Here is a 26,743-nt window from a genome sequence, read left to right as displayed (position 1 = left end):
TCACTACATTGGTGATATGGAACCTGGCTACACCTCTTGTAGCCAGGCAGGAACCCCAGTGGAGCAATAGAGACACCAACCCTCCCACAAAATTTCAACCCAAAATTTATCCTGACTACAAGAAATGGAGGCATGGGGGATGGAGCAGAGACAGAGGGAATGACCATTCAATTACAGGCCCAACTTGAGACCCATCCTATGGGCAAGCACCAATTCCTGACACTATTAATGATACTCTGTTATGCGTGCAGACAGGAGCAAGTTGTCCTTTAAGAGGCTCCACACAGCAGCTGACTTAGACAGATACAGACACAGTCAAACAGTGGATGGAACTTGGGGACTCTTATGGAAAAATAGGAAGAAGGGTCGTGGGCTCGAGGATAAGAATTCCACAGGAATGCCAACAGAGTCAACTAACCTGGACCCTTGATGCTCTCAGAACATACAAGGGCTGAACCTAGGCCTCCCTGCAAATATGTAGCAGATGTGCAGCTTAGTCTTCCTGTTGGTCCTAAATAACTGGAACAGGGTGAGGGGAGACTATCCTCAAAACTGCTGCTTGTCTGTGTGATATATTCTTCTAGCTGGGCTGCCTTGTCTGGCTTCAACAGGAGAGGAAGTGCTCAGCACTGCAGAGACTTAAAGTACCAGGGTGAGTGAATACCGGGGCGTGGGGAGGCACCCACTCAGAGGAGAAGGGGAATGTTGGATGGAGAAAGGATTGTGAGAGGGATGACTGGAAGGATGGCAGTGAGTAGGATGTAAAGTGAATAAGTTTAAAAATTAATTAAATTTTAAAAAAGTAAAAAGAAAGAAATTTAGATTATTTAGACTCCTTCTCTCTAGAAAACAATCTAGACATCTCTCTTCTACTTTGACATTTGGATAACCATCTATCATATTTGACATTAGTGTTACTAAAAGAAGGGATGACTCTGTTCTTGTCATAAATTCTTGCATCTTATCATATGGGCACTATCTGTGACTTTTAGAATGACTTAGTAACTACTTCTGAAGACAAAAGGCTATCAGCATGAAAAGAAGAATGTACATAAAGGAGTAGAGCTCTGTGAAGTGGTGGTCATAGCACTGGTCACTCGGGCCAGTGTTTTCTAGACCCACAGAACAAGAAAGCAAAGCAGAATTTGTATAGAGAAGCAATTGAAGGCAAAAAATAAACATTAAAATATACCTCTAAGATATATATACACTTCAGAGTTCTTTTAAAAAACAATAACACAAAAAGCTTAATTCACTTTGTCCTATTACCAAGAAAATATTAACAACTATAAAATAGGATCTAAGTATAAACATGAACAACTACTACATCAGTATCATTTAAAACAACCAGAGTCTCAAACAACATGACTCATTAGTCTCTCATTATTGTCCCTAGAGTTTTATTTATAGTTCTTGTATTTTCTAAATTTTACAGAATTTATTTCTAGGACAGATTACACTGAAATCCTTGCTTGGGGTGAAGATGAAAAAGGTAAAAGAAACATCAACCTAGCCAAGTTGCTTCAAAAGGTCAGACTTGGGCACACACTGTTCCGTCTGCATATTCCGTGGCACCTCAGGGAGAGGCAATAAGGAAGTGAGCTGACAAGCAGATAATAACGAACACAACCCCCAAATCGAGCTCCTGGAGCAAGCTTTCATCTCACTCTGGTACAACTCATTGCTCCACCTGTCATTAAACACCTAAATCATTATGTTCTTTTATGCATAAATACAGGAAGAAGCAAGCAGAAAAATTAAGCAATATCTTCAGAAACCCTATTTCCCATTTGTACTAATTCCATCCTCTTTTCAATACTGCATTTCTCTCCTTGGCAAATCTCTCTAAACCAATTTTAAATTCCTTGTTGGAACAAGGCCAAACATAAATATACAAATACTGCTCCTTTTCCTACTGAAAATGACTTTGCACAGATCGGCTAACTTGGATTTTTAACAATCATCTTTGTATTATGCAAATTAATCTTTTGACATTTTCTTATACATGCACTGATGGTGTTGATTTAGTTTCAATTCAAAAATCAGGGATTTCATTACCCTATAAAACATATCCAGAGTTCAAAGTATTTAATGGGGGTTAAACAAAATGCAAACATTTAATGCAACATTAAGCATGTGAAATAAAAACTTGATTGCCTAAAGAAAGCATGCTATGCTGTTACCCTGGTGACAGGTTAAAAAAGGGATTGTGAGATGAATAGCTGTATGATATGAAATTAAAATGTTTCACATTGAACAATCCGAAATGAATTGGGAAAGGTTAGAGTAGAGAAGAGAGAAATCAATTCTCCAATGGCAATGGTGAATGGGAGAGGAGAATGAATAGGATTTGCCAGTGGGGTGCACCAGCTGCCAAGTATCCTGCAGCCACAGAATTACAATAATACTGATGCAATGTGCGTGAGCGTCTGCCATCAGGGCAGGGGAGACAGAGGTCCTCCCACAATAGCAGGCTGTTCTGACATCTAGCCCTTGCAGAACAACCAAACTGAAGAAAAAATATTTTAAAATGTTATATTCAGCAAATATTACAGATGTGTCACCTTACACATTTATGATTTCATTCTTGGGATCTCTGTGATTCTAACTCGGACAAGACAGGGTCATAGTAAATAACTGAAAACAGCAACAGTAATAGTAAAAAGCCAAAAGGAGTGTGGCTGAATTCATGTTTTTCTCTCCTCGTCTCCTCTTGATGCTTTCAGTGCGTTGGTTGCTCAAATGGAAGTGTGTATTTCCAAAGATGTTGCATGGCCACGAGTGTTCGCAAATATGCAAAGTATGCAGTCAGCCATCAACACATCACTTCATTATTGTAAAAACATGACCTAATTGAGAATGTAAATGAATCAAGTATGATATAAAAGTTGTTTTATTTCATAGGTGGTGTAAGTGTGACATATCTTTTTAAATCCAGGAAACTAACCCTCCTCTAATGCAAACTACATGATAATATTGGCTATTTCTCAGAAATGATTTTCGCAAGGCTAGTTTTTCCTGTGTTCCTTTCCCCAATTAGCATTCAATGGTTAAAATCCTATTTGAAACATGAAACTCACCCTCCAGATGGAAACTTAAGAACAACTACAAATCACATCCGAGACCGGGAAAGGCCACTGCCTTTCAATAGCAGGAAAAACCTCAGATAATTGCATCTGTCAGGTAGAAATCATTAGGACATTGATTCTCCATTTTATCAGGAAGCCAGATGAGAAAAGAATGTACAACACAGATGTCAACACAACACACAGAGGTAATTCAAGAGAATGTAATTTCCCCTTAGAGGACTGTGCTTGCAAAGGTTAAACTGGTTGGGGCAGGCTGTGTGGCTAGTCAGATGCCTGAGATGTCCCTCTAAGCCAGAGCACAGGGTAAGGTCACACACTGAGCCACATTGTAGGCTGAGCTGTTTTCATCAATATTACTACAGCTCATGAGAACATTCTGGCTCTGAGACTTTAACAACTGAACTCGTAGTTATGGGAATGAAGTAAACTCTGTGACCTTGTTCAATTCAAACAAGCTCATTGCAGAAGAAGCTGGAGAACCTGAAAGAAGCCAATTCTGCTGTTACTCAGACAGTAAAATGAAGGCAAAGGTTGAAGCAGTTTGGCAAAGCAGTTTGTATCACTTGTTTGTACCTTACCATGAAGCTGGAGCCAAACTCCTGGCACCTCACTAGGCCCTGGTCCCACCTGCTGCACCATGCCAACCGTTCACAGTTCAGCACTGGGTGAAGGGGCCAAAACAACCAAAGCAACTCACAATTTCCAACCCTGAAAAATCTCACGTAGGACAGGCCATAAGTCAGAGGCCATCTTTTCCGTGCCGAAGAGATGTGGGGGTGTACCCTCACGTTCTGTAAGGCGTCTTCATGCAAATTACCTCTCTATTATTTCCATTAGAACAAGATTTTCAACCATATGTTAATTTTTATAGTGCTAATGCACGGTTTTTCAAAACTACAATTTTGAAGAACATTAATATGCCAAAACATTGACAATATAATGGTATATTTTTAAAGCTGTCCTTTTAAGTGGAATGCTCACTTTTCCATAAAATCAAAGTAAGGCACAAGACTTTATATATCTATGTAGAAGGCCAATCTAAATCTTCTGCCTCCACCTCCTAACGTACTGTAAGTCTGCTCCTGGCATGTGGGCTCAGCCATGCCTCGCTCTCTACACTCTTCTACTGCTCCTCTCAAAGTCTGTTATCATATCCTCCCCATCTAAAAGAGGTGGGTGCTAGAGAGCTCCCAGGCCCACACCCTGGCTACTACTGTCTCTTTTACTGGTCTCCCAGCTTCCATTTTTAACCAGGTTACAAACTGTTTCTAAACCTGAAGTCAAAAAGTCTTGTTGGTACTTACACCGCAGCAAGCTCCTGGCTGAAAATTTACAATGGCTCTAGACTCCCCACAGGGTACAACCCTCAGTCTTAACTCAAGAATCAGGGCTCTTCCCTGTCCCACTCAGAGGGAGGAAGGATGGGAAGGGGAAGAAGAAAACACATGTCTTAATTTCTATTGCTGCAATGAAACACCATGGCCAAAAAGCAAGTTGGGAAGAGAAGAGTTTATTTGGCAGACACCTCCACATCACAACTCATCACTGGAGAAAGCTGGGACAAGAACTAGAACAGAGCAGGGACCTAGAGGCAGGAGCTGATACAGAGGCCATGGAAAAGTGTTCTTTACTGGCTTGTACCCATGGCTTACCCAGCCTACTTCCTTATAAAACCCAGGACCACCAGCCCAGGGATGGCACCACCCACAAAGACCCGAGCCCTTCCCCATCGATCACTAATTAAATTTGCCCTACTGCAGGAACTTATAAAGGCATTTTCTCAACCGTGGTTCCCTCCTTTCAGATAACTCTACTTTGTGTTAACCTGACATAAAATTATCCAGCACAATAAGGGAGGGAGGGAGGGAGGGAGGGAGGGAGGGAGGGAGGGAAGACAGGAAGGCAGGCAAGTAGTAATAAATCAGTCAGACTTGTGAAAACAAGGAGCAGAGTGGCAGCTCTGGGCCTACAGACTTTCAGTTCTGCAAGACAAAGAAGCTCTAGGGCTACTACATAAATGGTTGCTATAGTTGACACTACAAACCTAAACACTTGGAAATGGCTACAGTGATAAATGCCACTGTTTGTTTAACACAAAATATAAATGCCATTAATTCTTTCTCTCTTTCTCACCTCTCTCCTTCACCCTCCCACCCCAAAGAGGGTCTCACTATGTAGTTCTAGCCAGCTCATTACTCACTATCTAGTCTACAGTGTGCTCAAACTCAGCAATCCTTCTACCCCAGCCTCCCAAGCGTTGGGATTAAAAGTGCAAGCTACTATGCCTGAACTCACTAGTTCTCTTTATCAACAACAATTATTAAATGGGTCCCAAGTGAGTTAAAGAGTTGAACATTACTAATTTTTCTAATTGCTCCTTATAAGAGATTGTGATTGTCTCTTCTGGTGAGCTGTTAAGAGGGGTTGTCTTAGGGTTTCTATTGCTGTGATGAAACACCATGACTAAATGGAGCTTGGGGAGGAGAGGGTTTATCTCACCTTTTGCCTTTACCAGTGGTCCTCAATCTGTGGGTCACTACCCCTTTGGGGTCAAATGACCTTTTCACAGGGGTTATCTAAGACCATCAGAAAAGATATTTACATTACAATTCATAACAGTAGCAAAATTACAGTTATGAAGTAAGTAGAAATGAAAATAATTTTAGGGTTGGGGATCACCACAACGTGAGGAGCTGTATTAAAGTGTCGCAGCATGAGGAAGGTTGAGAACCAGCTTATAGTCTGTCTATCATCAAGGAAGCTAAGGCAGGAACTTGAGGCAGGGACCACGAGGCAGGAATTGAAGCAGAGGACATGGAAAAGTACCACTTACAGGTTTGCTGCCTATGGCTTGCTGAGCCTATTTTCTTATGCCACCTAGTATCATAAGTCCACTGGGCTGGGGGCTGGGCCCACCACGTCAGTCTGGGTCCTCTCTTTCCAGTGATTCTTGACTATGTAAAACTGATGAGATGCCAGCCAGCCAAGGGCAAGGGAAGAAAAGCAAATGAACAGAGTGAGGCCAGTGAAACCCAGTAAATTCTTATCTATCTACAATAAAAACACTTTCCTATGCCCAGAGGCAGCATTGACTCTCCAAGACCTTGAGATTAATGCAATGTGAGGACAGACAGCACTGTGCTTGCTCCTTCTAGCTCAGCTCAGCCCTGAGGACCAACCCTAAAAGAGACCAGGGCTGGCTTTCTCTGCACCGTGCCTCTTCCTCACTTGTAAAAAGAACAAGCAGGTCTTCTGCTCAGGAAGGGAGAGTTGGCCACTGAGCGGCCTGGCCATCCCTCTATGGTAAGTTTCAAGGCTTACAGAAAGCTTACATTACACATGACAGCTTCAGAGCCACAGAACCTTGCAGAGGACAAATTACAGAGAAATGTTGCAGGCAGAGGGGAGTTGAGTGGTTCCGTGGAGACAGGCAGGCCTTCTCACCAGCCCCTGAGAATCCTGAAGGGCAGAGCTGGGCCTGCCCAGGATAAGGGAAGCTCCCCTGACTGCTCTACAAGCAGTATTTCCAGCTGAGGACAGCAGGCATTTCAAGCAGATATAAACATTACCAAAAGGGACTAAGGGATTATCATTAATATTTTCTCCTTCCAGAAAGTTATCAATTAGTACAACAAACTATTGGACCAAAGCACAATGCTAGTAAAATCATTTTCAATTCACATAAGAGAATATGTTCTTTTAATAGAGCGTTTAATATACACTTCTACAGATTAAAGTGCTTTCATTTTTAGCTTTATTTTGGAGCTAGGGATAGAGTCCAAGGCCTCAACTCTGGGTAGCACGCAGAAGCCCTAGAGTGTTAAGAATGGTGGAAGTACGTGACTACACAGTACATCAGTGACTGCACCGTAAACAAGTGTACATGCATGTAAGGAATTGTGTTCTGTACACTGACAGGTATCCCAAGAAGCACACTATTGTTTCTGCCATTAACTTTTCTTTTTTTTTTTCCCAGAAATGTCCCCTATTACTTTACTATCTAAATACTGTGGTACATATTAATGTCTTTTTCCAAGTCATAAATGATGAAAGAGTAAAAACCACAGAGAAATTGGGAAAATACATTCAGCAGCCAACACAAGCAAGCCAGAGGAAGGGCTATGAGCTACTGGTTTGGAAGTGAAAACATTACATGAATGCACCCATGGCAGCATGGTAGAGCCACATCTGGAGGGTGGCATGCTACTCCATTCCCAATCCAACTGTAAACACAGCCTCAGAAGCCAGGCTATGACCTCAGCTTGAGAGAGGCAGGCAGCAGGGCCCTCATCAGGAAGCATGCAATAGAGACTGACTCTAGAGTTTGTACTGTAAATAGTGGTGCTGAGTTTAGAACATTTTGGCTACTGAATAAGTGGCAAGTTCCACAGAAAATGAACTCACCAGAAAGGAGCAATTACTTGTTGCATGGGAAATATTCATATGCACAATTATCTGCATAACTGAACTATGACCTATGTCTTTCACTAATATAATTCTTCCTACTTATAGAAAGACAATGAGTTCAACAATAAGACATGCAAAGTTATAAAGGCAGCAATGTTCAGACTTACAATTTAGGGTAGAAACTCTGTAGAAGTCAAACACAAAGGAAGACAGAGACTGAATGCAGTACCTAAAGCTTTCTGATAGAAAGACTTGGTACCCTTGTGTGCAGGGGTCTAAGTAACAAAGTACACAAGTAAACTTGTCTATTTGCACGTGGAAATGCAACATAGACATAACATTAACAAGTGGGGCAGCTGAGAGATGGATAGGGAGGAAGCAAGGGGAGGGTCTTTCTCATGGCTGTGAAAGCTGAGGAATGATGAGTTGAGGCTCCTTATAAACTGCAGATGCTTAAAGACCTCTAAAATATAAGTGTTTCCAAAGAATAGCTAGCAAATAGTCGTAACATATTACTGTGGGCTTTTTATCAAATGAGATTAAAAGATAGAAATGTAGCTGTGGTCTGCGTTTGAAGCTCGTATAGAAAGACAACAATGTACAAGAAGCTTCGTGTTAGACGTGTTACTAGGAATGATCTGGTCACAGCGAAAGTACAGTGTTTAAAGTGGCGGTTAATAATGTGTGGGATTACACCGGGTTCTCACGTCTCGTATTTTAACTGCTCTTCTGAGTCTTACCCAGAATGAATGAGAATATTTATTTCTTTTAGAAAAGCCAACACAGATACTAAGTCACATCACTTCCTCTTCAACTACACTTAGGGTTTCTGAAGTAATAACAATCCAAATAGTTAAAAAAAAAATGAGAGCAGAAATATCAATGTCATCTGAAAAGAAACCACAAACCTCATGAGGTTAAGAGTCTCCTGTGCACACCCCCTGCTACACCAGCACTGTCCCACAGAAGCCAGTGGAGCAAGGCAGTCATGATGAAAGGGCTCATTGTGTTCCCGAAGCACATACCACATGCAGATACTGAACACTTGAAATATGGCCAGTGTGATGGAGAAACTGGGTTTTAAGTTTGATCTTAAGAGCACATGTGGCTCCAGGCTTCCATACTGAACTGCAAGGCAGTCAACAGTCATCGGATTCGCAACTCTGCTGACCACGCTCACTCTCCCACCAATCATCTGTAATTTGTTGACCCATTACCTCTCCCCTCTCTCCAGATAGCTATTGAATCATTATTCCTAAAAAGACAATCCACTAAACTTCCTCCAAAGAAGCACCATCAATGGATCATAGTAAGTACTAAGCTGCAACCACACACAACTTCATTATCTGTTTACTTCCTCAGAGGCAGCGGGACTCCGATCTGTGCTGCTCAGAGCTATCTGGTGGCCACCACCCCACTCTCTCATTCATTTTGTGGAAAACCAAAAAGAAGAGAAATTAAAGTAATGGAGTTTTATCGACACTGTAGCTTCCCTTGTAAGGGTCACTCAGTAAGCACAGCTTTACAGTCAATGACCTGACTGCTGAGAAACAGCATTGCCCATTGCCTTTCACCTGGGTTACCAGAGAGTTAAAGTTCTCCTTGGGTTTACAGACAACTGTCTCAATCTGGTCTTAATTCCATCCTGCAGCTTCCAATTTCTGACATATGTGTTTTAATCATCCAGATGGGTTCCTGATACTGTATAGTGAACACTTTTCAAGACTAGCAAGTTAATAAAACAAAAATAACCAATGCAAGCTAAGCTGAACAGAATTCCCAGTAAATATCAGAATGGATGTCTAAATTAGACAGCTAAGATACTCTTTTCCAAGTTTCAAAAAAAAAAAAGTTAGACTAATGTACCCATAGCACCATATTAAACAGTGAGCTTACTGTACTTTCCCCTTCATTCCATACCTTGAATGTTCTTGGAAGCGCTGAGCTCGTAGCTGGGATGCCACAAATACAGATGATGCAATGGCCAATAACTGGTTTCTCTCACTCAGTGTTAACGTGTGCCCTGTAAGAAATGAATCATAAGTCATATCTGTGACATCAACATCTGCACCTCCCTCTTAGAGTCATCAGCCAATCAGACAACATCTGCACCTCCCTCTTAGAGTCATCAGCCAATCAGACAACATCTGTACCTCCCTCTTACAGTTTCCAGCCAATAAGAGAAGAACTTTACCGGGCACCTAGAATAGATTCAGAATTGTATAAGAAACAGGTGACGGGGTATAAGAAAGCTCAGTAAGAAACTCCCAAGCTGTGCTCACTGGAAGCTCATTGCCTAACATAGGAAAAAAATTATTTTGTTTTGTTTTCTAAGTTTATTCATTTTTCAGCCAGAAAACCAGAATATTGACATTCTTGAAAGCAAATTTCCAATTGGACATAGTACTACCAGAGGATCCAGCAATACCTCTCCTGGGCATATATCCAGAAGATGTCCCAACCAGTAAGAAGGACACATGCTCTACTATGTTCATAGCAGCATTATTTATAATAGCCAGAAGCTGGAAAGAACCCAGATGCCCCTCAACAGAGGAATGGATACAGAAAATGTGGTACATTTACACAATGGAGTACTACTCAGCTATTAAAAAGAATGAATTTATGAAATTCCTAGCAAAATGGATGGACCTGGAGGGCATCATCCTGAGTGAGGTAACACAATCACAAAGGAACTCACACAATATGTACTCACTGATAAGTGGATATTAGCCCAAAAACTTAGGATACCCAAGACATAGGATACAATTTGCTAAACGCATGAAACTCAAGAAGAATGAAGACCAAAGTGTGCCCCTTCTTAGAATTAGGAACAAAACATCCATGGAAGGAGTTACAGAGACAAAGTTTGGAGCTGTGATGAAAGGATGGACCATCTAGAGACTGCCATATCCAGGGATCCACCCCATAATCAGCTTCCAAACGCTGACACCATTGCATACACTAGCAAGATTTTGCTGAAAGGTCCCAGATATAGCTGTCTCTTGTGAGACTATGCCGGGGCCTAGCAAACACAGAAGTGGATGCTCACAGTCAGCTATTGGATGGATCACAGGGCCCCCAATGGAGGAGCTAGAGAAAGTACCCAAGGAGCTAAAGGGAACTGCAACCCTATAGGTGGAACAACACTATGAACTAACCAGTACCCTGGAGCTCTTGACTCTAGCTGCATATGTATCAAAAGATGGCCTAGTCGGCCATCACTGGAAAGAGAGGCCCATTGGACTTGCAAACTTTATATGCCCCAGTACAGGGGAATGCCAGGGCCAAAAGTGGGGGTGGGAGGGTATGGGGGACTTTTGGGATAGCATTGGAAATCTAAATGAAGAAAATACCTAATTAAAAAAATAAATAAATAAAAAGAAAAGAAAAGAAAAAACAAAACAAAACAAAACAAACAAACAAACAAAAAACAAATTCCCAGCAATTGAGCTAGTCAGAGCATATCAAAAAAAAAAAAAAGCAAATTTCTAACTAGCACTTAACACTTGATATTTTTACACAAAAAAATGAATTAAATTTCAGTAGAGGCTTCTTATCTAAGCACCTATTTCACACTTACTCATGTATACTGAAGAACAAGAAATTACCAGCTTTCCTAAACTTGTGACTGAGTATTAGTGCCTTTTATTCTAAAAGCTATGAAAAGCCAGTTCCAAAATGCACAGCTTGGCTACTCTGCAACGTGAGCAATGGAGTGTTAAGGACACACATATAGAAGGTGGCCAAAATCCCTCTGGAGCAGCTGGCAGAAAGGCTGGTTGATATGTGGTTGGTCCCTCCTCTGTACCTTACCACCAGCCCTGTCTATCTGAACTCTGAATTACAACGAAGTGTTCATGTTTATTGAATTTTTTTATAGAAAGAAAACAACTGTTTAGTTTATAAACTATTAAAATAATAATAAAAAAAAACAGAGCTTTTGAGCTGGCTTAGTGGTTAGGAGCATGCATGGCTCTTTAGAGTCTGGTTCTAGCACCCAGGCTCAACAGCTCAAAACTCTTATTTTTATTTTATTTATGTGTAGAAGAGTGTCTGCATGTGGGTGTGTGCACATGAATGCAGGTGCCCATGGAAGCCAGAGGTATTGAATCTTTTGAAGCTGGAGGTATAGAAAGTTATAAGCCACAGACTTTGGTTTTAAGAAGTGAACTTGGGTACTCTGGAAAAAAAACAAGTTCTCTTAACTGCTGAGCCATTTCTCCAACCCCAGGAAAGAGATTTAAATAGGTGAAGAAAACAAAACAGCCATAAATGGGAAAGTCAGACGAAGATCTTCAGGAAGCACACCAGCCTCTCACACCTGTTTCCTGTCACCATTCTCATCCATAAGCTTACTTCTAAGGAAAATGAGAACAAAAGGCCACAAGTTCCAACTTCTGCAGAAGCAGATTGATGCTGGTCAAGAACATGGGCAAGGCCATGTTTTTCTAGCTTTTCCTGCCTCTATGTATGAGTCAGAAGGCAGATCAATCAATTGCTCAATTAACAAATTTCTCTCTTCCACAATTTCTCTCCATACCAAAATTCTGTTAGTCCCAGGGGCAGTGGCCTAGCTTCTGAACAACCTCACATGCCCAACTGCCTTGCAGTAGGTAACTAACTCCACTGGCAGACTTGTATAAAAATCAATAGGTGTCCTACCAGATCAGATAATGCAGAGTCTGTAGTTAGCACACCTTGAGAGCACTAAAGCAACCACACTGTCTCTACTAGTCATGTGACAGCAATCACATGGTACAGTAGGTACAACTAGAGTTCTGAGCTAAAGAATTCAGTAGGTATACAAGTTTATTTAAAAAAAATAAAGTGACTTGAATATCATTTTTAAAAATAACCTAAAAACATTCAGAATGTAAATATAATTATTTTTCAAGATCTGTAGCACATTCCTCTACAGAAAGGTAATTCATGAAATGGAAGGGTGTGGAAAACCCAAGCAATCCATCCTTTCCTGTTGGGCCAAATCCAGACACTGAATGAACCATTACACAAAGTGTAATGGCTCATGCCTGATTCTAGGAAAGACACCATCATTGACTTCATAAACCACAGCCATGTAGGCCATGGCATGTCACTGACCTTCTTCTGACACTGGAACAGAGATGGAAAGTCCCTCATGATCTTTTCTAAGCATTCTCACAAAAAATAGAACACTGACTTCCCAAAACACCTAGAAGAAGAGTTCTCCAACCGTGTCTCAGGGATGACTTGGAGCCCTAAAAGCCATGCACAGGCCAGCAAAACTAAAGCAATTTTTCTATCTGCTTTTTATTGACCATTATTTTCAAGGTGAAGTATTTCTGTATTCCTTCCTGGAGTCTACTTATGGTTTCAGACCCTAGCATGCAGACTATGTGATGACATCATTGCTCCCATATCAACATCTAATGGACGTATTACAGTTGCTTACAAATGAACCAGCAAGTATGCTCCAATTTGTCAGTAACATACTAAGACCAGTAGATACATAAGCTCTTTGGAACACAAGAGAATTAATAGATTTCATGGGGACTCCCAGTAACAGTGGGTATATCCTCAGCAGCACACAGAGCAGAGAATACGATGACACAAAACAAACTTCCTATGTTCAACCCAATTCTTTTTTTTTAATTATTTTTAATTAGGTATTTTCCTCATCTACATTTCCAAAGCTATCCCAAAAGTCCCCTATACCCTCCACCCCACTCCCCTACCCACCCACTCCCAATACTTGGCCCTGATGTTCCCCTGGACTGAGACACGAGCTCCTGGGGTACTAGTTAGTTCATATTGTTGTTCCACCTATACTGTTGCAGATCCATTTAGCTCCTTGGGTACTTTCTCTAACTCCTCCACTGGAGGCCCTGTGATCCATCCAATAGCTGACTGTGAGCATCTACTTCTGTGTTTGCTAGGCCCCAGCATAGTCTCACAAGAGACAACTATATCAGGGTCAATTCAGCAAAATCTTGCTGGTGTATGCAATGGTGTCAGCTTTAGGAGGCTAATTATGGGATGGATCCCTGGATATGACAATCTCTAGATAGTCCATCCTTTTGTCTCAGCTCCAAACTTTGTCTCTGTAACTCCTTCCATGGGTGTTTTGTTCCTAATTCTAAGAAGGGGCACAGTGTCCACACTTTGGTCTTCATTCTTCTTCAATTTCATGTGTTTCGCAAATTGTATCTTATATCTTGGGTATTCTAAGTTTCTGGGCTAATATCCACTTATCAGTGAGTACATATCATTTGAGTTCTTTTGTGATTGTGTTACCTCACTCAGGATGATACCCTCCAGGTCCAAACATTTGCCTAGGAATTCCATAAATTCATTCTTTTTAATAGCTGAGTAGTACTCCATTGTGTAAATGTACCACATTTTCTTTATCCATTCCTCTGTTGAGGGGCATCTGGGTTCTTTCCAGCTTCTGGCTATTATAAACAAGGCTGCTATGAACATAGTGGAGCATGTGTCTTTCTTACCAGTTGGAACATCTTCTGGATATATGCCCAGGAGAGCTATTGTGGGATCCTCCGGTAGTACTATGTCCAATTTTCTAAGGATCTGCCAGATTAATTTCCAGAGTGGTTGGACAAGCTTGCAATCCCACCAACAATGGAGGAGTGTTCCTCTTTCTCTAAATCCTTGCCAGCATCTGCTGTCACCTGAATTTTTGATCTTAGCCATTCTGACTGGAGACAAGTGGAATCTCAGGGTTGTTTTGATTTGCATTTCCGTGATGATTAAGGATGTTGAACATTTTTGCAGATGCTTCTTTGCCATTCGGTATTCCTCAGGTGAGAATACTTTGTTTACCTCTGAGCCACATTTTTAATGGGGTTATTTGATTTACTGGAGTCCACCTTCTTGACTTCTTTAGATATATATTAGATATTAGTCCCCTATCTGACTTAGGATAGGTAAAGATCCTTTCCCAATCTGTTGGTGGCCTTTTTGTCTTATTGAAGGTGTCTTTTGCCTTACAGAAGCTTTGCAGTTTTATGAGATCCCATTTGTCAATTCTCGATCTTACAGCACACGCCATTGCTGTTCTATTCAGGAATTTTTCCCCTGTGCCCATATCTTCGAGTTTTTCCCCACTTTCTCCTCTACAAGTTGCAGTGTCTCTGGTTTTATGTGGAGTTCCTTGATCCACTTAGATTTGACCTTAGTACAAGGAGATAGGAATGGATCAATTCGCATTCTTCTACATGATAACCACCAGGTGTGCCAGCACCATTTGTTGAAAATGCTGTCTTTTTTCCACTAGATGGTTTTAGCTCCCTTGTCAAAGATCAAGTGACCATAGGTGAGTGTGTTCATTTCTGGGTCTTCAATTCTATTCCATTAATCTACGTGTCTATCGCTATACCTGTACCATGCAGTTTTTATCACAATTGCTCTGTAGTACAGCTTTAGGTCAGGCATGGTGATTCCACCAGAGGTTCCTTTGTCATTGAGAAGAGTTTTTGATATCCTAGGTTTTTTGTTATTCCAGATGAATTTTCAAATTGCCCTTTCTAATTCGTTGAAGAATTGAGTTGGAATTTTGATGGGGATTGCATTGAATCTGTAGATTGCTTTCTGCAACATAGCCATTTTTACTATATTAATCCTGCCAATCTATGAGCATGGGAGATCTTTCCATCTTCTGAGATCTTTGATTTCTTTCTTCAGAGACTTGAAGTTCTTATCATACGTACAGATCTTTCACTTCCTTAGAGTCACGCCAAAGTATTTTATGTTATTTGTGACTATTGAGAAGGGTGTTGTTTCCCTAATTTCTTTCTCAGCCTGTTTATCCTTTATGTAGAGAAAGGCCATTGACTTGTTTGAGTTAATTTTATATCCAGCTACTTCACCGAAGCTGTTTATCAGGTTTAGGAGTTCTCTGGTGGAATTTTTAGGATCACTTATATATACTATCATATCGTCTGCAAAAAGTGATATTTTGACTTCTTCCTTTCGAATTTGTATCCCCTTGATCTCCTTTTGTTGTCGAATTGCTCTAGCTAGGACTAGAAGTACAATGTTGAATATGTAGGGAAAAAGTGGGCAGCCTTGTCTAATCCCTGATTTTAGTGGGATTACTTCCAGCTTCTCACCATTTACTTAGATGTTGGCTACTGGTTTGCTGTAGATTGCTTTTATCATGTTTAGGTATGGGCCATAAATTCCTGTTCTTTCCAAGACTTTTATCATGAATGGGTGTTGGATTTTGTCAAATGGTTTCTCCGAATCTAAAGAGATGATCATGTGGTTTTTGTCTTTCAGTTTGTTTATATAATGGATTACATTGATGGATTTCCATATATTAAACCATCCCTGCATCCCTGGAATAAAACCTACTTGGTCAGGATGGATGATTGCTTTAATGTGTTCTTGGATTCGGTTAGCGGGAATTTTATTGAGAATTTTTGCATCGATATTCATAAGGGAAATTGGTCTGAAGTTCTCTATCTTTGTTGGATCTTTCTATGGTTTAGGTATCAGAGGAATTGTGGCTTCATAGAATGAGTTGGGTAGAGTACCTTCTACTTCTATTTTGTGGAATAGTTTGTGCAGAACTGGAATGAGATCTTCTTTGAAGGTCTGATAGAACTCTGCACTTGTCCTGGGTTTTTGGTTGGGAGACTATTAATGACTACTTCTATTTCTTTAGGGGATATGGGACTGTTTAGATCGTTAACTTGATCCTGATTTAACTTTGGTACCTGGTATCTGTCTAGAAATTTGTCCATTTCATCCAGGTTTTCCAGTTTTGTTGAGTATAGCCTTTTATAGAAGGATCAGATGGTGTTTTGGATTTCTTCAGGATCTGTTGTTATGTCTCCCTTTTCATTTCTGATTTTGTTAATTAGGATGCTATCACTGTGCCCTCTAGTGAGTCTAGCTAAGGGTTTATCTATCTTGTTGATTTTCTCAAAGAACCAGCTCCTCGTTTGGTTGATTCTTTGAATAGTTCTTCTTGTTTCCACTTGGTTGATTTCGCCCCTGAGTTTGATTATTTCCTACCATCTACTCCTGTTGGTTGAATTTGCTTCCTTTTTTTCTAGAGCTTTTAGGTGTGTTATCAAGTGCTAATGTGTGCTCTCTCTAGTTTCTTTTTGGAGGCACTCAGAGCTATGAGTTTCCCTCTTAGGAATGTTTTCATTGTGTCCCATAAGTTTGGGTATGTTGTGGCTTCATTTTCATTAAACTCTAAAAAGTCTTTCTTTTTTTTATTCCTTCCTTGACCAAGGTATCATTGAGAAGAGTGCTGTTCAGTTTCCACGTGAATGTTGACTTTCCATTATTTATGTTGTTATTGAAGATCAGCCTTAGTCCATCGTGATCTGATAGAATGCATGGGACAATTTCAATATTTTGGTATCTGTTGAGGCCTGTTTTGTGACAAATTATATGGTCAATTTTGGAGAAGATACCATGAGGTGCTGAGAAGAAGGTATATCCTTTTGTTTTAGGATAAAATATTCTGTAGATATCTGTTAAGTCCATTTGTTTCATAACTTCTGTTAGTTTCACTGTGTCCCTGTTTAGTTTCTTTTTTCACGATCTGTCCATTGATGAAAGTGGTGTGTTGAAGTCTCCCACTATTATTGTGTGAGGTGCAATGTGTGCTTTGAGCTTTACTAAAGTTTCTTTAATGAATGTGGCTGCCCTTGCATTTAGAGCATAGATATCCAGAATTGAGAGTCCCTCTTGGAGGATTTTACCTTTGATGAGTATGAAGTGTCCCTCCTTGTCTTTTTTGATACCTTTGGGTTGGAAGTCGATTTTATTCGATATTAGAATGGCTACTCCAGCTTATTTCTTCAGATTATTTGCTTGGAAAATTGTTTCCCAGCCTTTCATTCTGAGGTTGTGTCTGTCTTTTTCCCTGAGATGGGTTTCTTGTAAGCAGCAAAATGTTGGGTCCTGTTTGTGTAGCCAGTCTGTTAGTCTATGTCTTTTTATTGGGGAATTGAATCCATCGATATTAAGAGATATTAAGAAAAAGTAGTTGTTGCTTCCTATTATTTTTGTTGTTAGAGTTGGCATTCTGTTCTTGTAGCCGTCTTCGTATTGGTTTGTTGAAGGATTACTTTCTTGGTTTTTCTAGGGCATGGTTTCCGTCCTTGTATTTGTTTTTTTTTTTTTTTTTTTTTTTTTTTTTTTTTTTTTTTCTTATTATCCTTTGAAGGGCTGGATTCGTGGAAAGATATTGTGTGAATTTGGTTTTGTCATGGAATACTTGGTTTCTCTATCTATGGTAATTGAGAGTTTGGCTGGGTATAGTAGCCTGGGCTGGCATTTGTATTCTCTTGGTGTCTGTATAACATCTGTCCAGGATCTTCTGGCTTTCATAGTCTCTGGTGAGAAGTCTGGAGTAATTCTAATAAGCCTTGCCTTATATGTTACTTTACCTTTTTTCCTTACTGCTTTTAATATTCTGTCTTTATTTAGTGCATTTGTTGTTCTGATTATTATGTGTCGGGAGGAATTTCTTTTCTGGTCCAGTCTATTTGGAGTTCTGTAGGCTTCTTGTATGTTCATGGGCATCTCTTTCTTTAGGTTTGGGAAGTTTTCTTCTATTATTTTGTTGAAGATATTTGCTGGCCCTTTAAGTTGAAAATCTTCATTCTCATCTACTCCTATTATCCGTAGGTTTGGTCTTCTCATTGTGTCCTGTATTTTCTTGTTATTTTGAGTTAGGATCTCTTTCCATTTTGCATTTTTTTGACTGTTGTGCTGATGGTCTCTATGGAATCTTCTGCACCTGAGATTCTCTCTTCCATCTCTTGTATTCTGTTGCTGATGCTCGCATCTATGGTTCCAAATTTCTTTCCTAGGGTTTGTATCTCCAGTGTTGCCTCGTTTTCTTTATTGTGTCTTCTTCCCTTTTTAGGTCAAGTATGGTTTTGTTCATTTCCATTACCTGTTTGGATGTGCTTTCCTGTTTTTCTTTAAGGACTTCTACCTGTTTGGTTGTGTTTTCATGTTTTTCTTTAAGGACTTGTAACTCTTTAGTAGTGTTCTCCTGTATTTCTTTAAGTGAATTATTAAAGTCCTTCTTGATGTCCTTTACCATCATCATGAGATATGCTTTTAAATCCGGGTCTAGTTTTTCAGGTATGTTGGGGTGCCCAGGACTGGGTGGGGTGGGAGTGCTGCGTTCTGATGATGGTGAGTGGTCTTGCTTTCTGTTAGTAAGATTTTTACATTTGCCTTTCACCATCTTAATCTCTGGAGTTAGTTGTCATAGTTGTCTCTGGTTAGAGCTTATTCCTCCAGCGATTATGTTAGCCTCTATCAGCAGACCTGGGAGACTAGATCTCTCCTGAGTTTTAGTGGTCAGAGTACTCTCTGCAGGCAAGCTCTCCTCTTGCAGGGAACGTGCCCAGATATCTGGCGTTCGAACCTGCCTCCTGGCAGAAGTTGTGTTCCACTCACCAGAGGTCCTAAGATCCCGTGGAGAGTCCTCTGGGGACCTTGGGGGTGTCCTCAGACTCAGCGCTCAAGGTGCCCCGGTGCTGGCACCGACCGGAAGGGCTCAGTCCAATTCTTACAAAAAAATATGGTAACACAAATGCATACTCTATGTTCAACCAAATGCTTACAAAAAATCAGCAGCTTCTTAAAGAAAAACAGATAATCTTGATGTAGCTTTTGAAAAGGGTTGAAGTTAAAGTGTAACAAGGTACCAGAGAAAGAGATCCAAGATGCTCATATTGGTCAACTGAAATTACAATTTTTAAAATACCTTGTTCATTTTTTCCTTTAATTTCAAATCAAGTTTTTACATTCAACATTTGAATGTAAAAAGTCAACAAGAACAATTTCCTGTGTACCCTATTTTTAAATTTTAGATTCAATCATCTCAAAATTCAAATCTAAGGACCTTTTGTAAAAGTACCCTCATCTACAAACAGATTTGGGGAAAAAAACAAATGTAGTGGAAAAGTTTAATGCAGTCAAAGAGACCAGTACCTGCCTGTGAACAGTGCTGAGATCAGGCCAGATGGGACACAAATGGGTAACCCTAATGGCGCAAAGTGACCTGGACCCAGACTTACTGAGAAGATCCTGGACTGGCTTCTCTTGTTACTTGCTGCTGTCTCTCAGGCACATATATCAAATAATCAATGATGGTGGCTTAGCATAGCTGAGATTTGCTCTGGGTTCCACCTTCTGGGGAAGGTGAAGGACAGAAGATAGTAGCCATTCAGAGAAGGAAAAACTGGCATAACAATAAGCTCAGGGCATCAAATGGGAGGAAGGTGTTAGAAATGGCCAGTATGGTGTGCTTGACCTTAGAGGGCCACCTGAGGAGACATCATTGTAAATTCTGTGGCCTATGAACTGGAATCCCAGCCCAACCCAAGAAATCCTTAATCTGTAACTGAAAATCCTATCGTCAGAGCTTGAGATGAAGGTCACTGTTCCAGCCTACCATGGACAAAACCCTGCACTCTGTTCCAAACATTAAAAATAATAATAATAACTAATACACATACGAGTTCACAGAGCATGACAGTGTGCACAGAACCTGCAAAATTCAAGCCAGACAAGATCCAAGCGAGGAGAAGGTGAAGTAGGAACAGAGTCACACCCCCTAACCAAGATGTTGTTTGCAATTGATAGATTCTGGAAGAGAAAAAAATATCAGTTTTCTCCAATGAAGTGATACTGGGTATATCAACCACACTCCAGAACAAGTCTCAGGCTCAAGAGTAGTTGACTAACACAAAATAGAATACATGGCTTTTGTCTGCATTTTGTTGTTGTGGTAGTGGTGGTTCATTGTTTTTGTCTTTCTTATTTTGTTTTCATTTATTTCGGCTTTACTTCTAAGAAAGATAAAGAACATAAAGTTGGATAGAAAAGGAATAAACTGCAGAAACACTAGAGTCAGTTCCTGACTTAGTTCTTTTAGTGTACCTTCTCTGAGCTTAATGAAAATGAGAGCTGAGATTAAGTCATTGTAAAAGGCTCTTCTGGCAAATTATGGCAGTCAACAAGCCAGGATTCCTTCTGCTGCAAACACAAGAGTCTATGCAAAGAAAATGTAGTTAATGTCCAGTGGGAAAGTGTGCTCTGTTCTAAGGTCAATTTCTCAGCTAAAGCGGATTGTGGCTCCTAAAGAATTCGCAATACTTTACATAATTGTAAATGTACACTAAGTATAGCCATCAACTCAAATGAAAGATTTTCAATGCCCATTTTCCTCCCCTGGGGGCTACTTACACACATGTACATTCATGCTCACATAACCACATGTGAATACAAATGTTCAGATACATACATAATCCCACATGTACATTCATGCTCACATAACCACATGTGAATACAAATGCTCAGATACATACATAAACCCACATGTACATTCATGATCACATAACCACATGTGAGTACAAATGCTCATATGATACATACATAAACCCACATGTACATTCATGCTCACATAACCACATGTGAATACAAATGCTCAGATACATACATAAACCCACATGTACATTCATGCTCACATAACCACATGTGAATACAAATGCTCAGATACATGCATAACGTTTGTTCTGAGAGCTGACTCGGGGGACTACCTTTTCCTTCTGCCCACTATTTCCTGTCTTGTTACCAACACAAATGAATTATCTGAGCAGACATGGAACCATATGGAAGTGCTGAATCTACTTCACAACTTACCACAGCTTCTAAACCACAGTACAGAGAATAAAACATTAGAATCAAATAGGGTGAGCTGTTTATCTAGAGATGTGTATAGGTGATTTAAAATTCCAAAGCATTCCTTTCATCAACCCTGGATAAGATTCTTTTCATTGATTAAACAAGTGTTTATATAGTATCTCCCGTGAGTTGTTACTAGGGAGATGGTAGGAAGCAATGGCCTAAGTGTTTCTGGCTTCAGGTTAGCAAATGTTAATGAGCAAATACTCCATTATAAAGCTGTAATCATAGCCAAGATGTAATTTATTCTATATTTTTGAAAATTCAAAAGTTTAAGAAAAATAACCTGATGAATTACTATTACTGTTCATTTTAAGACTACAAATAAAACTCAAAGAACATTCAAACGGTCTATTTTCAATTTAATTTACAAAACCTTAGTGAATAGTCTGAACTAAAAGCCATTGTGTAAATGCGTTCAACAGTCAACTCCATGATGCTGAGCTGACCATTCAAGTTACTTTCTGTACTACAACACGTGTTTTGCTTTATTTTATATTTAATTTAATGGTGTCAGGGATCAAAATTCAGGGCTTCACATATCCTCAGCAAGGATTGCTAATCTACACCCCTATAATACTTAAAATCTAAGAATCAGCCTTTGTAGGGATTTATGTCTAGATATTCCTAGAATCCCAATTAAATCACTGGTTTCTACAGATGCTGACCAGGTCTTCAGTGCTCTATCTCCAACTTGATTTAAAAAAAAAAAAATTGTCTGAAACTTGGAAGCAATCGCTGACAACTTGTCAGTGTTAAATTTAACGTAAGGATATTTTCTTCATTCAAAGTACATTTCTTTTTTTATATTTAAATCTGTTATCAGAGAGACTGTTCTCTGAGCTCCATATGCACCATGGCTGGAACACTCCTAGACTCTACATATGAGCACACACTACACACACACTTTTTTGTTGTTTTACTTTTAAGAAAAAAATCTAAACATGGCTACATTCATGAATTGCCCATGCATACTCATAAACATGAATGTTAATGGTCAAGAATACTTCAAAAATGTAGTACAGCAAGTGGAACAGAAGCCAAAAGACCTTCACTCAAAATAGAAAAGTTGTGTTTACGAATAAGAATAAATTAACCTGGTGTAACTCAACACACTTCTGAGAACTAAATAGCTCAACACATACATATACATACCTTTGAAGCCATCAGGATACACATCAGAGAGAAACTTAGTGCTGATGTCTCCTTTCACAAAACGTGTGTTGATTATCACCTCCCGGAGCAATGGGATGTTGTGTGTAACACCTACAAACAGAATTTTAGACTGAATTGGAAAATTGATAAACCGCTTGTCATACAAGCATAATGACCTCTGTTTCACTCCCATGTGACAAATGCTGAGTATGACTGTGTAGATCTGTGATGCCAGTGTTGGGCAGGCAGAGAAAGGAGGATCCCTAGAGCTGGTCTACCAGGCAGTCTAGTCAAAAAGTCAGCTGCAGGTTAGTGAATACTCTGTTTCAAAAAATAAGGCAGAGCCACTAAGAAAGATACCAACATTGACCTGTAGCTTATATTCTGTCTCTCTTTTTCTCTCTCCCTGCCTCCCTCCCTCCCTCTCCTCCTCCTCTTTCCCTATCTCCCTCCAAGAAAAACCCAGTTACTGGTCTTTCCTTACCTAATAAAATCATTTAAAAACAAACAAACAAACGAAAGAAATAAAGAAACCACCCACTCAAGCAGATCCATTCCCCACCCTACTTGCAGATAGGCATGATGACTAATTCCTAAACAGAGAATTCAAGTTCAAGTGATGTGTTCCACACCTTTCTTTCATTTCCTCCTTTTAGGGGCTTCTGGATGGTGGCAGGAACTTCACTTTAGCAATGTAAATGAAGCAGACCCTAGTCTGCTTGTCTGTCTACCTGTGTGTGCATTTTTATCCCCTTAAATGACCTCACTATCTGGAAGGCCCAACAAATTTTAATTACATCAAAACCAAGCACATTTGTGCATTTTCATAGAGTCCATACAATGGTATCTTGACACCTTGGTTACAATGTGTCACCATGAACACTGGTTTCCATATGAGCACATGGGTTTATTATTCAAAATGACTATCTATCCCTTAGCTAATAAATATTAACAATTTACTATATCCTTCCAATCATTTCTTCTATGCATCTTTATTCTAAATTATATTAACAACCTGTGTAAACATATGAGCATTTCTGTTCCCAACTCAAAAAATACTATATATCTAAACTGGATAAAATCCAATTCTCAAACTATCCCATCTACCTCAAACATTTACATTAAGATCTACCATTCTAGTCATACTGATAATGGTTTATACAAAAATTCCATAGATGGAGTTACTCTATTTAGAGGATGCTATAATACGTTGCCTTTGTATTACATGTCTGTGAGAGATGCACCCCCAAAGTTACATTTTAGCTCATAGCCAAAAACTACAGCTTCAAAGGGCTTAAAATACCCAGAAGCAACTGTATGCCTGAAGGATGCCTGGGTATATTAGACACATATAAAGACTTTTGATTAAAAACAAGACAACAGCAGGAAAAAAAAAAAAAACACTTTCATTACTGAGGTAACAGAAGGTCTACAACACCTCTGATGGCTTAAGGAAACACTGGAAACAAGGTGACATTCATTTACAAAGACATTTGATAAGATACTTAGACAAACCAAAGGGGCAAGAATTTTTTTTAGTTGATTATTTTATTTTGTATTTTATTAACAAAAGTTTAAAATTTTAGTCTTAAGTCGGGCGTGGTGGCGCACGCCTTTAATCCCAGCACTCGGGAGGCAGAGGCAGGCGAATTTCTGAGTTCGAGGCCAGCCTGGTCTACAGAGTGAGTTCCAGGACAGCCAGGGCTACACAGAGAAACCCTGTCTCAAAAAAAATATTTTTTTTTAGTCTTGGTATCTTTACCATAATGTATAGAACAATATATACCTGCTATAATGAGAAGAAAAAGAAAAACCTATAACAAATCAAAAGACCTCAGGAATGTAGGTCTAATCTTATTGCATTAATCAACAGCTGTATTTTTTGTAAGCCATGGCTATGAAAGTCCTGAGCAAGAAGGGTTTTCTGTTTAAGCTGCAGTCACTTTTTTGATTATGGATCTTCATTTTTTTCTGAGGCAGGTTTTTATAATTTTTTAAAATGGATTTGAGACAACTGTCTCAAAGTAACATATAGTTTTCCAGACAACTTTTTTTTTCGGGGGGGGGGTTATTTCATCTTATATCCTACAGTACATTATGAATGGTAGTCAGGACAGGAAATCAAACATGAGCTTGGAGGCAGGCACTGAAGAAGAAGATGTCATGAAGGAATAGAATTACTATCTTGTGCAGACTGATTTCTTATTCCAGATGTTCAGGGATGGCACTTGCAATGTAAATCATCAGTTAAGGAAATACTCAGTGATCTTTTGCCTACTTCACAATCTAATGGAGACATTTTTCAACTGAAGTTTCCTTTATATTTGATTTAAAAAAAAACACAGAAAGAAAGGAAGAAAGGGAGGGAGGAAGAGAGGGAGATGAAAGGAAGAAAGGGAGAAAGAAAGGGAGAAAGGGAGGAAGAAAGGGAGAAAGAAAGGGAGAAAAGAAGAAAGGGAGGAAGGGAGGGAGGGAGGGAGGGAGAAAGAGAGAGAGAGAGAGAGAGAGAGAGAGAGAGAGAGAGAGAGAGAGAGAGAGAGAGAGAGAGAGAAAGAGAGAAAGAGAGAAAGAGAGAAAGATTGATTTTCTCAAAGAAACAGCTCCTGGTTTTGTTGATTCTTTGTATAGTTCTTTTTGTTTCTACTTGGTTGATTTCAGCCCTAAGTTTGATTATTTCCTACAGTCTATTCCTCTTAAGTATATTTGATTCTTTTTGTTGTAGAGCTTTCAGGTGTGCTGTCAGGCTACTAGTGTATGCTCTCTCCAGTTTCTTTTTGGAGGTACTCACAGATATGAGTTTTCCTCTTAGCTCTGCCTTCATTGTGCCCCATAAGTTTTGAGTATGTTGTGCTTTCATTTTCATTGAATACTAAAAAGTCTTAAATTTCTTTATTTCTTTCTTTACCAAGATATCATTGAGTAGGGTGTTGTTCAATTTCCATGTGTATGTGGGCTTTCTGTTGTTATTGAAGACCAGCCTTAGTCCATGGTGATCTGATAGGATGCATGGGATTATTTCTATCTTCTTGTATCTGCTGAGGCCTGTTTTATGACCAATTATATGGTCAGTTTTGGAGAAGGTACCCTGAGGTGCTGAGAAGAAGGTATGTTCTTTTGTTTAAGGATGAAATGTTCTATAGATACCTGTTGACAGTGTCTCTGTTTAGTTTCTGTTTCCATGATCTGTCCATTGATGAGAGTAGGACGTTGAAGTCTCCCACTACTATTGTGTGCTGTCCAATGTGTGCTTTGAGCTTTAGTAAATTTTCTTTTATAAATGTGGGTACCCTTCCATTTGGAGCACAGATGTTCAGAACTAAGAATTCTTCTTGGTAAGTTTTTCCTTTCATAAGTAGGAATTGACCTTCCTTATCTTTTTTGATAATTTTTGGTTGAAAGTCAATTTTATTTGATATTAGAATGACTACTCCAGCTTGTTTCTTGGGACCATTTGCTTGGAAAAATTGTTTTCCAGCCCTTTACACTGAGGTAGTGTCTGTCTTTGACATTGAAGTGTGTTTCCTGTATGTAGCAAAATGCTGGGTCCTGATTACATACCCAGTCTGTTAGTCTATGTCTTTTTATTGGGGAATTTAGTCCATTGATGTTAAGAGATATTAAGGAATAGTGATTGTTACTTCCTGTTATTTTTGTTGCTAGAGATAGAATTATGTCTGTATGGCTATTTTCTTTTAGGTTTGTTGAAAGAAGATTATTTTCTTGCTTTTTCTAGGATGTAGTTCCCCTTCTTGTGTTCGAGTTTTCTGTCCATTATCTTCTGTAGGACTGGATTTGTGGAAAGATATTATGTAAGCTTGTTTTTTCATGGAATATCTCGGTTTCTCCATCTATGGTAATTGAGTTTTGCTGGGTATAGTAGTCTGGGCTGGCATTTGTGCTCTCTTAGGCTCTGTATAACATCTGCCCAGGATCTTCTAGCTTCCATAGTCTTTAGTGAGAAGTCTGGTGCAATTCTGATAGGTCTGCCTTTTTATGTTACTTGACTACACACTGTCACAGGGATTACAGTATTGATCAGCACTGCACACTAACACTGGTATTACAATATCCAAAGTGCACAAGAAATAACAACCCCCAGGAGGGAACAAATTCATAATATGAAGTGCAGTAGTGATTTAACTGAAAGAGAGAAAAGTAATTGTTCTTATATGAAAATTAACAACTCTGTGCTTTCATAAGACACTCTCCCCAAGCGGCCATAGAAATAGGAGATAACTTAAGTGAGGCAGCCTAACTTCTACAAATAAATGTTTGCCTACATATGTAATTTAGCTTAGTTGAGTTTCCTTTTACAGTCTAGTCCAGGTTTCTCAGCCCTCCACATGGCCAATACCCGAACAGTTAAC

At 39.5% G+C, this 26,743-nt stretch overlaps 1 protein-coding gene across 7 annotated transcripts in view; it reads right to left on the bottom strand.

Annotated features, from left to right (window-relative positions):
- Pcca (propionyl-Coenzyme A carboxylase, alpha polypeptide) overlaps positions 1-26,743 on the bottom strand; it is a 405,580-nt gene that overhangs the window by 166,403 nt on the left and 212,434 nt on the right. For all 7 annotated transcript variants that reach the window (NR_153443.1, XR_383133.3, XM_006518432.3 and 4 more), the window contains 2 exons: positions 22,377-22,487; positions 9,417-9,519 (listed from right to left, as the gene is read on the bottom strand). Coding sequence is in view for 5 of the 7 variants with exons in the window: in XM_006518432.3 (XP_006518495.1) it covers positions 9,417-9,519; positions 22,377-22,487 (214 nt within the window). In the remaining 2 variants the exon portion in view is untranslated. The remainder of the gene's footprint in view (positions 1-9,416; positions 9,520-22,376; positions 22,488-26,743) is intronic.

Source organism: Mus musculus, chromosome 14 (genome assembly GCF_000001635.26).
Source record: "Mus musculus strain C57BL/6J chromosome 14, GRCm38.p6 C57BL/6J".
NCBI classification, from domain to species: Eukaryota; Metazoa; Chordata; class Mammalia; order Rodentia; family Muridae; genus Mus; species Mus musculus.
The sequence above is the reverse complement of the archived record's forward strand: the minus strand, read 5'-3'. Positions and strand labels throughout refer to the sequence as shown.